The sequence below is a fragment of the Pseudonaja textilis genome, chromosome 6, assembly GCF_049901715.1.
Source record: "Pseudonaja textilis isolate UNSWEBS1 chromosome 6, rPseTex1.2, whole genome shotgun sequence".
In the NCBI taxonomy this organism is placed as follows: domain Eukaryota; kingdom Metazoa; phylum Chordata; class Lepidosauria; order Squamata; family Elapidae; genus Pseudonaja; species Pseudonaja textilis.
This window is the reverse complement of record NC_141995.1, coordinates 17,140,405-17,154,739: the sequence shown is the minus strand read 5'-3', so window position 1 is coordinate 17,154,739 and position 14,335 is coordinate 17,140,405. Positions and strand designations below refer to the sequence as shown.

General features: G+C 36.1%; 1 protein-coding gene across 1 annotated transcript in view; it reads right to left on the bottom strand.

The window, feature by feature from the left end:
* The window catches only part of MTTP (microsomal triglyceride transfer protein), a 35,132-nt gene that overhangs the window by 8,675 nt on the left and 12,122 nt on the right, over positions 1-14,335 (bottom strand). Inside the window, exons 5-12 of the mRNA XM_026698291.2 lie at positions 11,934-12,050; positions 10,931-11,070; positions 10,000-10,150; positions 7,550-7,710; positions 5,951-6,119; positions 4,656-4,763; positions 2,270-2,482; positions 638-849 (exon numbers count right to left, since the gene is read on the bottom strand). Coding sequence (XP_026554076.1) covers positions 638-849; positions 2,270-2,482; positions 4,656-4,763; positions 5,951-6,119; positions 7,550-7,710; positions 10,000-10,150; positions 10,931-11,070; positions 11,934-12,050 — 1,271 coding nt within the window. The remainder of the gene's footprint in view (positions 1-637; positions 850-2,269; positions 2,483-4,655; positions 4,764-5,950; positions 6,120-7,549; positions 7,711-9,999; positions 10,151-10,930; positions 11,071-11,933; positions 12,051-14,335) is intronic.

Sequence of the window (14,335 nt, the reverse complement as noted above, 5' to 3'; positions counted from 1 at the left end):
ATGAGAATTGTACTTATGTTGAGTAATTCTTCTGTAGTGTCAATCTGTTTTCTCTGTGTTCACAATGAAACACAAACCTGCCAACCACATTTAGACTAATGTATTGTCAAATGTACCCCATTTTGTTACTATTGTGTAAACCCCCAAAATTGGTTAATTTTTTTAAACCCATCACAGTAAGCATACTGCACTAACACAATCATTCCATCAGAGAACTGAGTTAGCATTTTGCTTGCCTTAATGTAGATGTCTTGATTTAAAAAAATTCTGATGAGTAAAGCTATCTTAACTTTTCTAGTCATATTCCTCCCACCCCTACTACTACTACTATTACTACATCAAAAAAAAAAATTTAAGTGTTAAATCATTGCAAGATAAAGATCTCCTACTTGAACAGGAGGCTAGACTAGAAAACCTCCAAGGTCCCTTCCAACTCTGTTATTCTGTTAAGAAAGGAACAGGAAATACGTACATACGACTGTTAGTCAGTGCACTTTTAAGCTCTTTTTAAAAAAAACTATGCTTTTTATCCCAGCATAAATGTGGCGGAGGTGTTATGAATCCCATTGTACAAGAGTAATATTTGTGGAGCAGTCCTATTGCAGCATGGTTACACAAATAACAATATTTGATATACCTGGCAGGCATTTCAAAACGTAGTATGTCCTGGACTAGTGAAAGCATGTACTTATTCATTTCCAGTGGCAGCTCTCCAATAGAGAGGAGGAGGTTTTTAACTTCCATGAAGGACGGGTTGCTGTTGAAGATAATAGCAGCAGCTGTGGTTCGTACAGTCTTCTCATGAACTTTATAATTCTGGTGATAAATCCTGTTCATGGTTTTTTTCACCTAGTAGAAATATAATCTGGTCAATTCCACTGAATAGCTGACAGAAGAAGAGAAGAAAGGAAAGAAAGCCTATCGCCTATAAATGAGATCAGGTAGATTTTTTAAAAACTTCAGATGCTATACCTCCTGTGTACTGGGATGGCATCAACATTCAAATGATTGTGTCAGGATCAATAATTACCAAGGAATTTGACCTATTCCTCCCAATTCTCTTAAACTGGAGGAAAAATAGTGAATTTTGGTTAACATATACCTTACTAGGTGGTGGCAGAAAATATTGAGATATTATAGATCATGCATCAAACTTGAAAGTTATAGGATTAATTGCTAGATAACTTAGCAATTTGAGTTCAAACCTCATTTCTTTTTCACCTTTCTGTGTATTGAACTTCACCTCGGATCATACAGTATGTTCATATTTGTTGCGACAGATACATGGAAAGACCAAAACATGGTTCTTCTCCCAAAATGTTAAATATATTTCTGCCCATATCCAGAGCAATCAATGAGACACCCTTTTCTAACCTTAAAGATATATTGGATAACAACTCCCACTATTTCTAGCTAATGGAATTTGTAACCTAACACACCTGGAATGTATATGAGAATTACTTCTCAGATAAAAGTGTTTCAGTTATAAAAACAATGAATACACAGAAATTCTTCTGTCACAAAAGAGGAAGGCATCCGTATCTTTTCACAGAATATGCAGAAATGGACAAGAACTGAATTTAAATTTGCCTGTATCTAAGTTTTTCATAATCATCAGTGGATTTCTATTTCTTTTCTTCTGATAAATGCTTCTTTTACCTTTTACCTTCTGTTTAATAAATGTTTACCTTCCTTCTAATAGAATTATCAGAGATATTTGATTCTAAATCTTTGGATAAAAATGTTTCCATCCAGTTTACAAGAAAGAAAATCTGAAAGTAAGAAAGGTGTTCAAGTATTACATTGCCTGAAGCTTTTCCAAGTTTGGATGTAGAAAATTTTAAAACCAAGAATTGGCAATATGGGACCTGCATAATCCAGACAGCGTATGTAAACAACTCAAGATACATTAAAATTACATTTTTAATTGTAAGAATTTTTAACTCTCACATGAAATCACCAGAATTCTATAAGGTTTCATATCTCAAGATTTTATCATTTTTAAAATATGATGAGCCAGCCAAATTTGGGGTAATTTTCTGGAAGGGCAGAATGACAGCTGGTGCTTAAAATGGTTGCTGATGTAAAAAAAAAACTTAAAAGGTATACCCATCATTCTCTTGAACTTTGCATGAGAATGCCATAATCTTTGTGGGTTCTTTGGTAAAATACACATATGTATTTACAACTTTTTCTTCTAAATGAAGGACCATCAGATAAGGGGGCATTATCCAAAACTCCTAAAAAACCTTGCGTACTTTTTATTTACCTCAGTAGTTATGGAAGAATGATCATATCTCTGTAGAGCAGTAACAGCGATGTTGCTGATAGGTCCTTCTCCTGACTCAGCGAATTTCAGCAGCACAGGAACAGCTTCTGGCAAAAGGGCATTTTTCAGTGCCAAAAGGAACATCTTCACATCATCAGCTTTATCTGCTCTGTTCATGCCTTGGAATATCAGTTTCTTGGCTTCTACAACAGCCTGGAAAGAATCCACCCCACTATATTAATACTGCACCAAAGAGAACCTAGGGGAACCTACTGTAGTAAAAGGAAGAGAAATTTTTAAAGAAAACTATGAATCAAGAAAAATGTATAGGTAGTCCTCGACTTATGACCACAATTGAGACTAAGTTTCTGTTGCTAAGCAAGGCAGTTGTTAAGGGAGCTGTTCCCCATTTTATGACTTTCCTTGCCACAACTATTAAGTGAATTGGGCTTCCCCATTGACTTTGCTTGTCAAAAGGTCACAAAAGGGGATCACACTGCAACCATCATAAATACATGCCAGTTGCCAAGCATCCAAATTTTGATCACGTGACCGTGGGGACACTGCAACAGCTGCAAGTGTGAAAAACAGTTATGTCACTTTTTTCGGTGTCATTTTCATTTTGAATAGTCATTAAAAGAATGGTTGTAAGTCAAGGACTACCTATATTACACTTTATTACAAGTCATCCATCAGGTTTTCTTCTTGGATTTGATGAATCTAATAAAGCAGGGGTGTCAAACTCAATTTCATTGAGGGCTGCATCAAGGTTGTGTTTGACCTCGGGGAGCCAGGGAGGGTGGCATGGCCAGGGTGGGCAGGTCCAGTTTGACATCACTCATTGAGGCTCCATTTTCAGCCACAACGGCCTCCTGCAGCCCTTTGCCAGTGAAAATGGAGCCTGGGGGGCACATGTGGCCTCCCTGGGCTCTGTTTCCACTGGCAGAGGGCTGCAGGAGGCCAGCACGCTCAAAAACAGAGCCTGGGCAGGTGGTGCACGGCCTTCTCCCTGAGCTCTGTTTTTGCTGGCAGAGGCATCAGTCCTTCACTGTTTCCAGGGTGGCCCCATGGGCCAGATATAAGCACCCCATGGGCCGGATTTAGCCTGCAGCCTTGAGTTTGACATTCCTCTAATAAAGTATTTGATCAAAATATTATGTATATGAAATTAATTATGATTTAAGCCTTTGGGCAGGAGTTCACTGGAAAGCATCATATTGGTCTATTCTTCAGGGTTTTATGGGCAAATCTTTTTCTGTTAAGGACTGTATTTCCTCAAGAGTCTTTGGCAAGGACCTACATAATGGGGAGGTTTCATAGTATGTGGAAATGCCATAAGGAGATAGGAGAAGAGCTTCATCTCTTCCTTTTATTCTCTTTCTAACAACCCCTTCTCTTTTCCAAATAGCAGCTAATGGAAAAAGGGCAAAATCTCTTTGCAGAAGTTGAAGTGATTTTGTGCAGAGGGCTTTGGAAATTACTCCAACAGCCACATGTGGCTTGTAGATTGTCTTTATCTAATTTGGGATGGGAGTAGGGGAGGTGAAGCAAGCATCTGTGAGCTATTTTAAGAGCAAAATACTATTGTGGCTGCTAATATGGGCCTTATATATATATAGCCTAGATAGCATACCATTGTACTCTGCAGTATATGGAAGTGGCACACTCCCTCACCCAGTGACCGTGCTATCCTTTCCTGGGTGGATAACATTACAGCAGTAGCCAAGCAAAGAAAACAGAAAGCAGAAGGAGGCTGACACAAGTAGAAGAGAATAGGGATAAGAAATAATAAAGGAGTGGGGAAAACAATATAATAATTATTTGGAACATAATTCTTAAGGGGCATAAACTGAATAAAGGAAAGGGAAATTGTCAGAATCACATAGAAGGAAAAGTTTTTTTCAAGCAAACTGGAACTTAATAATTGGAGTCAGTAATACTCAGAGGAACTTAAATGAAATTTCACATTTGCACTAAGTGCATACAGGTAGTCTTCAACTTACACCTGTAGCGGAACCTGCTCATTTTGGCTGTAAGTCATGACAGTCATATAATTTTATTATCTTTTTTTGTGGCAGTCTTTAAACAAACCAACCATTTGCTCAGGGCATATTTTTGCCAAGAACTGGAAGTAAATGCTGTTTTTTAGCAAAACCGTTGTAAAATAGTTGTGATTGTGGGATGCCTAAACTAGCCATAACTGTGGCCTGATTGCCAAGCTCTTGAAGTTCACTCATGTGAACACAGGGGGTTGTTCATCAGAACTTTGAATCTGGGTTGTAAGTAGCCTCCAGGAAGGTCCACTGTAACTTCTAACAGTTGCTAAGGTCTACCTGTATTGCATTAGTTTGTCATGAGCTCTTGTAGGAAATTAGAAAACACTTACAGGCAATTTGCAGCCTCCAATGTTGCACAGTTTTCTGATGAGTGCGCCAGCAATAATAATAACCATTTCTCTGATTTCATTGTTACCAATTGGACTCCTGAATTTATTCTGTTGTATTTAAAAAAAAGTCAAGTGTCAGCATTGGCCCATTAAATCTAACATTTAAAAATATCTATAATCCCTTTGGGGGTTTTGCACAAATGTTTTTCTGAAATTTGGCTTACACAAAGCTCGCATGACCTAACCCTACTGGTTTTCTCTAAAGCTTCAAAGATTTGGTTCTGCCAAATCTGCCAAACTTGGGACCTGAGTATGTAGTTGAGCCCATATCATGGCTGATTGTGCTGTTTGCTTAGTTTTATCTAAGTTGCTATATTATTTCTTATTTGTTGTTTTATTATCTTTTGATTGTGTTTTGATTTCCTGGAAGCCACCAAGAGATATCTGGGATGGGTGTTCATATAAATTGAATGAATTAGTAAAAAAAATAAATGATACTAATCTCTCAAAGAACTGTTCCAAGTCCTGTTTTGTGACTGGAGGGAACAATGCTCCTTATTCAAAAAGGATCAGCCTACCTACCATCGTGCTGTGCAACACACAATATTTTATCAAATATAAAATAGACAGCAATTTGCAAAAAAATATTCTCATGAAGAATTGGAGCAGTTTTGCTGAATGGGAAAGGATCAATGATGGATTGGTATCCATCTCTTCATGAGGAAACCACCAGATCTGCAGCCTCATAGAGCAACTTTTGGCTATCATGTTTTTAATTAAGAATCAGGAGAGAAAAAACAATCAGCATTGCTGATATATGAAAGGCAGGGAAATATAAGCTTAACTTTCCCATTCATAACTTTGAATAAGCATCTCTTTCCCTCCACATTAAAATTAGCAGTGAAGGGGAGAAAAATCCCATTGTGGCACCCCTCAAACATTTTTCTTAGTGAAAATGTATGCCAGGAAGAAGAGGAATTTTTGCAATATTTTTATCCGCATTTTCCCTAATAGTACTGATTTTTTTGAATTCCAAATGCACTTATTTAGCTTTATTCATAAAGTCTTTGTTTTTACTTTATTATTTTTACCATGTTGCTAATAGTACTAAGTGCATCCCAAACCAAAGGCTGTGTCAAAAGCTAGTCTCCTTTGATTCAAAGAAGCTCACTTCAAGATTACTTTCAAAAGCTCATGTTCATCTCTCCAGAAAAGGGTGTTTCTCAGAAAAAGAAAAACATGGTCTTAAAAACTGTGCTATAGTCACATTTCCTTGACTGCTCTGGGTAACTTACAATTAAAGATCTGAGTAATAACTCATTGGGATGAGAAGTGAAACCAGAAGCATAGAGGAATCGTTCCTGAAGGAGAGATCCACTCTTGTTCTTGAAATCCAGAAAATCTAACATCGCTTCTAGAGAGGCTGAAGTATGTGCGGAGGCTACCGCGTCAACTAGTTGGGGACTGTATGGAGGCCAAGCAGAGAAATAAAAAGTTAGTAATTATTTAAAACACATTGCTGTTGCTGTGTCTTCTTGCATTTTTGATGAATATTTTGATTCAGATAGTCCTTGCTTACTGACCATAGTTGCAACAGCATTAAATAAAAAGATTGGTCCTTGTGGTTGTGCCTGTTGTAGCTTGTCATGTCCCAACATAAGATCTTTATATACTGTTGTTGCTCTCTAGCCTCATCTAGTGGCCAGAGGGACAAATACAAAGTATATTGTTTGAAGCTCACCCAACCCATTTTACCCATCAGCCCACACTCTCAAACCAAGTGGGAAACCTTCCTTTAGCATTTGGAGAAGACAGGAGCACAAAGAAGCATCCATCTTAATCTGTGTCATCCAAGGACAAACCCACATCCCACACAGAGCATTGTTGGTGAGATTTAAATTGCTTGTATTTATTAATTGTTATGTTCAGCAGTGACTTAATACTGTCTATCTTGTATTTGGTTCTCATTGTATGTATCCCTATTTTCTCCAGTTTCACCATATCCTATTCTTTCAATAAAACATTCAGATCTATGCATAGGGTCTGTTTTATTGGAGGATAGGTGGATTTAGCTGCATGTCGAGCTACACACAGACTAACATGTAGTGGAGGCAGAACCCTCACGCCCTATTATGAGATCCCAATTCAGATGCTAAGCAACTATCTCATAATTACAATGATTGCTGTGTTCCACTGTCACAATTGTCATTTGCAACCTTCCCTCCAGCTTCTGTCAAGCAAAGTCAATGGGAGAGCTGGCAGGAGTTATAAATAGTGATTTTGTGACATCTACATGACTGACTGACAGAGTTGCCAGTCTCAATTGCCATTTTTATGCTAGGACTACCTCTCCCTGGATAATGTCTCATGTTACTACTATTCAATTTGAACAGCTACACAACAGGTTTGGGCAATGCTAGCTTCCATTAAAAAAAAAACCGCAGACAATGCTAGCTGGCAGCAAAATGTTAGCATTGTTCTGGGTCTCTTTTCTGCCATCTACTAATTTTGCGTATTTTTTGCAATTCAAAACTACTTGAGCCTAAAGTTAGATCTGAAACCAGGATAATAAGGCCTGACTAACAAGGAAATTATTTGATGATAATAATATTAGCTGGCTTGTTAGTTATTTGTTCATGGCTTACCCAGGAAAAAACAAAGGGACCTCTGATCTAGTTCATAGTGGCTTGAAAACAGTGCATATTGTGCTAACAAGTAAGAACTACAACAGTGTTTTGGTATTTTATTCATTTTGATCATAATAATCTTATATAAGATATATGTCTAATCTTATATAACTTTACAAAATACAAGAATTCTTTCTCCAAAGCTTACTGAAATTTAAAATGGAGATGTTACTGCAGAAAAAGTAAAACCCATTGCCAGCAACTCACAGTATTTCTGTATTATTTTCATTTCTCAGTAGCTGTAAGATTTCTTCTTTTGTTGCTTTCTTCAGGCTCTTGATAAATACCAAAAATCCTTTTACGGCATCGGCTTTTGAAAGATTATCTGGTTCAAGCTGTTTTTGGATTCCCATCCACTGCTGAAACAGCTGCCAAAAAGATACACAATTTGAACCTTTGCCCCTTCAAAGGTTTGTCCTCTGTGAATTGCTTATAACTTGGGCTGGTCTCCTTTTTCAGCACTCCACAAATTGGCCTGGGATATTACCTACTCTCTTCTGATAAGAACTGAAAGGCCAAAACTTCTCCAGCTTTAGCCTGGTTTGCTAAAGAGAAACTGACCTTTTGATCCCATCAGATTTTTTCTTTTTTTTTTCAGAGAAATCAGAAGAAGGGAATGAGAAAGTAAACCTGAGGTGATCAGAAAAACGTTTGTGAGGAAGAGGAAATATGTTGACCAGCAGATTTTATAATAGCCTAACTTAGATCATACCTTTACAGAATTTTAAAGGTAATAATCAATACTTGATATGTCACCTTAAACGAAACTGAGACTCAGTGCAATTAAAAACCCCAGAGTTGGCCCTGCAAATGCCAAGGTTGTTAACCAAATTAACAGCCGGTTCAGCTCAGGAAGACCAAGTAATATGAGAAAGAAGCTTAAATATGAGAAAGAAGCTTGACTTGACTTGAATTTCTTTGGTACAAGAGCAAATGAAAGGGAAATACTGTCAGTCTTCGAAGACTGAGATATTATAGCCAATATAAACAAAGTAGAGTTTTAATATTTCATATGAAGTCTGAATTGGTTTTCCTCAAGGGCTGATAGTAATGTTAACAGCAGAGGTGTCATTGATCTTCTTGGGGGGGCGGGTTGCAGATCCTGAGTTCTAGATTGTATATTAGCCAAAGCTAATAAAAGATCTGGCTGTTACTTTAGGGTAATCAATCACGGAAGATCCAGAATCACTCCCAAACTTTCAAGTATGGCATTCTTCTCCCCACTCCACAAGTACATCTGCCTATCTGGATTTAGCTTTAATTTACTGTAGCTCATTCAACTCAATATTGACTTAAGGAAAACAACACATTCATATGTAAGTATTCTGATAGCATTCTGCTCAAAATCCTCTGATGAACTGCCCCATCTATTTCATATGTATGTATATATATATATATTCAAACTACAATAAAACCTACAATATATTCAAACTACAGTAAAACCTACAATATTTGTCCCAGGATTATTTTAAATCTTCAGATGTCTAATTTCAAAAGTCTGATTTTTTTTATCTTTGAAACATCCTGTGAAGTTTTGTCTGTCATGTGAAAAAAAAATGTCTGAATGTTCAAACAACTTCCAGTACAGAGCTGAGTGAATATTTTGACCAGTGCTACCGTATACAGCCACTTCTGTTATCCAGTATTATCTCTGGCATTCTTTTGAGAAAGCTCAGCTGTTCCTACCAGCAATGTTTATTGCAGCTCTCCTAAGTAGGAAATTAGGAGCTCAGCTCAGCCTTTGCTAAAATACCCTATCTCTTATTGGGCCAGGGTTATTAAGCAATAGTAGCAGATGCTAATTCCAAATAGCACTTGTATAATTTCAACAGTACAAGTTCACCTTACCTGAATTGTAATTAAACATACAAAAGCAATGATGAGTGAGATAGCAGCTATTTCTGGAGCCTTAATGAATGGCAAGGGAGTACTAATAGCTCAGGACACAGCTGGAGATTAAAAACTTCAGCTGAGCATCCCTACATATCCTATGCTAAATATTGCTTTATAGACAAGAATGTATGACCCAAGGCCTTGGGATTGTATGTGGCCCTCATTTTCAAAATCTTGTGTGTGATCCTTACAGCTCCTCTGAAAGTTGTGTTGAATGAAATATCTGGCAAGGAAACCTATTGTAAATATGTGAGGAGTGATTATATTATTAAATATAATTGTTTTCATTTTAAAATTTAAAAGTAAAGTTAAAATGTTTGTGCTAAACCCCCAATTTTTGGAGTCTCTCCCCAATATGCCATTTAAAAACCAAGTGTGACCTTAACCCCCAAAGTTGCCTCTTTCTGATTTATGGACATTTAGTCTCTACAATTATACTGAAGAAGAATAGATGAATAATAAATAAGCTTTCTAGTGGTGAGGTTTTCCTGACATGGCCCAGGCAATGTTGCATGATAGAATTCTCAGTTGTTCAATTGCTGGAGGAGAATAGAGCATCATGGGATAAAAGCTGTTCACATACAGTTCAAAATCTTGGAATTAGGCTCAGACTATAGTAGTCTGCTAACTATAGTAGCAGCGAATATGTTTCCTAGATAAAGTAATCTTAAGTTCTCTAATTCCTTCCGGTACCTTTTTAGCTATGGCCATTTCAATAGTACATAACTTTTATATTTCCTTTCATGCATTTCTTTATTACTTACTGATGGACAACTTTTGCATTCATGAGAGACAGGATCTGCCATCAAAGAAATTGCCACATAATTTGAATCCAGAGCCTTTATAATGCTGGCAACTTGCTTCCCAGCTTTCATTCTTGGACCAGCTTCAGTTGACTTCAGTTCCAGTTTCTGCCTATAGTATGTACATAAGGAAGCAGTTCAACTAGCATGCCTTCTCTAACACAAACAGCTTAAAATAGCTATATGTGTTGGCAAGGGCTACAAGACATCTATATTCTGAGATATATATAGCTGAGTAATGGTTATAAGCAAAAACATATCTATTTGTGGCAAAATTCATGCAAATAAGGAATCAAATAATATGTAGAGCTGCAGCATTTTTTAAAAACAAAACAAAAGATTTGTTTAGATTTGACAGATCAACCGTGGACTTTGATATTCCTGAGAACAGGAGAAAGTCAGGCTCTGTGAAGCATTCAGATGAAGAGCCTTGCAATTGAAAAAGACGAAGTACCTCTCTTTGGATTATTAAAGTAGCTGTATCATTTGCATAATTAGTTTGGCTGCTTTAAAAGCCATCCTTGGCTGTCTACATGAGTGGTTGGGGCTAAAGTGTATCTCTATATGCATTTACCCCAATTAGAGAGAAATTTCCAGGTAGCCATTCAAGTTTTTTAATTATGGGTATGTTTTAATGTGTTGAGGAGATATGCTTTGCTTATATGCTTGAAAAGCACTTCTTCCAAGCCCAATTAATACAAAGCAATGATAGCAATAATAAACATGTTAAGCTTCTTGAATTATATACAAAAATATATTGTTTTCAAAATGTTTTCCCTTTGCTTTTAAATTATAGTACTTGGGATATCAACAAAGGTAAAGATTAAAAGCATTATTAATTGGATTTGACCATTGGAAATTTTCTGAAAAATAGACAAAGAAACCACCTTACTTTGAAATAACCTTTGTATCAATAAGTTGCAGAGATTTCAAATTAAAAATATGATTTTCTTCAGCCCGCACAGATTTAATGAAGGTGTCCTCCAGTACATAAATTACAGCTGAAGTGGCTTTTTTCGTCACCTTGAAGAGCTGAAAAATGATTTTATGTAAATAAAAAATACATAAATAAAATTAGAAACTAATTCTCCAAATTACATCAATCTATTTTTATTATACTGTTTGCTGGATATAAAATTACTTGAATTTATCTTGTTCTAAATTATAACATGGAATGAAGTCAATTAACAGTAGTTTTATGGTGAACAAAAGAAAGCAAATCAAATAGCATCAATTGCCATAATATAGGATGATAACTGGTTTATATTATGTTTTTAACATTAATAAGTGATTAAGAAATTTGAAAAAGTATTTACTGAACCATATTAGCTTTTACTGTCCCCTAACGCATGTTTTCTTTATTCAGTACTATTCAAAACTTTGGGGACTTTTTGTCTGATGCAAAAAAAATGTTATTTTTATTTTATTTATTTATTTTGTCAAGCACGTATTAGATAACAGATATAAGTATAAACATGATTATGAATACATGAAATGGATAAGAATAAAAGGAAACATTATGACAGGGACGGAAGGCACGTTGGTATGCTTATGCACGTCCCTTACAGACCTCTTAGGAATGGGGTGAGATCAACCCCATTAAAGTGTTTGGGGTTAAAGTGTTTGGGATTTGGGGGAAGAAACCACAGGGTCAGGTAGTGCATTCCAAGCATTGACCACTCTGTTGCTGAAGTCGTATTTCCTGCAATTGAGTTTGGTGCGGTTTACCTTGAGTTTGTATCTATTGGATACAAACTTGAATTTGTATAATTATCGTAGTTCTGAAGTTATCTAACTGACTAGAGATTTGCTGAAGAAAGTAATTAGGATTGGGACCACAAGATTAAACCCCAAGAATTAACCAAATAGTAGAAAAGTTGTGTACCCTACTGTACCTGATTGTGGTTGGTTACACTTGGATGTTCTAACTTGCAAGAGTTCAGGGCTTTCACTTTAGTGATCTGATTCTGCCGAATTTGATAAGTCACATTACATTTTCCACAAATATCAATCTAGAGAATAGATTAAATAAACATGTTGGTGTATCAAAGACCTGCTGACCAACTTTTTTTTTTTTTACAAAACATAGTCTCTGCTTTTTATTATAAATATTCTCAAAGTAATAGTACAACTAATAAAATCATGCTACTGCAGCAATAAAGCAACTCAGTTTCTACCCAAGGTAAATTTCACCTCAGTGAAGGAATTTTCTTTAGACTATAGCTGGTACAGGAAGATCTGCAGTCCCAATAGTTCTAACTTCCACTAGAGTGATACTGTTTACATTTTTAAAACCTGTAGGATAATTTCAAAGAAGTGTTTAATATCAATAAAACCCTATTCATGTATTACATTAAGGCATTACTTGCTTAACTATGATCTGTTGATTAAGCCACAACTGGCTGTGTTCATATAATACACTATGTCATGAACCATGGCAGAAACTACACAGAGTGGATTCACACAACTTGTTTTCAAGAAGCAAAACTGACTAATTTGTGTCAACATTCTCCATTATTATAACTCTAAATATTTGTTCAGGATTTGACTATTCATATTTCTTTATGACATCCAAGAGAAGACAGGAAGAGGTCCAAATGTTCTCTATAAGTCTTTTATTGTTATACTGACTTGAACTAACCTTTACTCTAGATTTCCAAATAGATTATAGCAAGGATATCTGTACAAGGAGGAGAGGCAGGGCAAATGATGTCACATGTACTATAATGGAATTGGACACAATAATATCAGGACACATGTGTTGACATTGAGCTCTTAGAGACACTTGGTCTTATTTAAACACTAAAGTAAATCAGAAGTTCTGTTTAATTTACAACTGACATTTGTGTAGAAATTCTACAAATCAAGCACCAAATATTAGCTTTATTTGTAGCCCGACAAGTTATGGTTTGCCAACTATGATTTCAACAAATAAAATTAGTTGAGTAGAATCAAAGAAAACTATATTCCTATCTTAGATTCCCCAGTTTTCTTCAGGTGAATTTACAATAGGCTGAGATGAGAGACGAACATGGTGAAACAAAAAAGCTTAGTAAAAGGGAATGAGCATTTCACAAATTGACTGGTTTTCAACATAGGATACATGTGCAGCAAATTCATTCCTTATTTGTAACATTCATTTTTTATTTATTTGTTGAATTTATTTTCGCTGTGGGGCTACTCTAGGCAGCTAACAGTAATAAAAAGGAAGAAAATGAAAGAAGTATAAATAGAAGTAAAACAAAAGAATAGAATAAACAATGAAAAAGAACAGAATGATAATACATCAGTATGATAACCAAAAAGATGAATGAGTGGAGAGCAGTGTGCAAGGTGGGAGGGGGGAGGTGGAGCCTTCCATCAATCTAGCTGCTACCTCCAGCATAGAAGTCCACCATTGGTTCCCAAACCAACTGGCAGAGCCAGGCTCTTATATTTATACTTATATTTATATAGATGTAATGTAATAGAATATATGTAATGTAATATAATGTAATATATTAGTAAGAAAACTAATATATTTATGTTTATACTGTTAATATAGCACTCCATGACTGTGACTTCATTTTGTCTTGCTCTTAACCCTTACTTTGAGGGCAATAATGAGCTGGTTCTTCAGCAGAATTATAAATCTCATTATTGGTGGTCAGTGGTGGGATTAAAATTTTTTTTTACTACCGGTTCTATGAGAGAGTGCTTTGTGTGCACGCACAGCGTTCAAAATACACCAATTTTAAACACTACAGCTTACCTTCTAGGGCAGTCCCGGTAAGTAAAAGAGCTGAGGTGCGGGAATCCACTGTGCCACATGAATCAGCTGAGCTGAAAAATGCGGAAATATAGGACAGGATAGGGTGGGGTGGATGGGCGGGGCCAGATGATTGTTGGAGATACCAGTTTACTAGAACCGGTCCGAACCGGCAGCATCCCACCACTGCTGGTAGTGTGTTAGTCAAATCACAAGCTTCTTATATAACATACATAAGACATAGGCATTTATGTTTAACTCTTTAAAACTCTGTCCTCAACATTGTAAGAGGGTGGCACTCGCTGCATTTATTTCTGCCCAAATGTGAACACATACCTAGAAAAGGCTTATATAATTTTTACAAAAATCTATATCCCCCTTTCTCTTCTTTTTTAATGATGTATCTCATTTTCCAGAGTAATAGCCTATCTGTTCCTGTTCTTTATTCTCTTTATTCCTTTGTTTTTATAATTTTATTGCATTATTCTATGCTGTTTGGTTATGATATACACTACCCAGAGTCAATTTGGAATTGTATGGTGCCTAAAT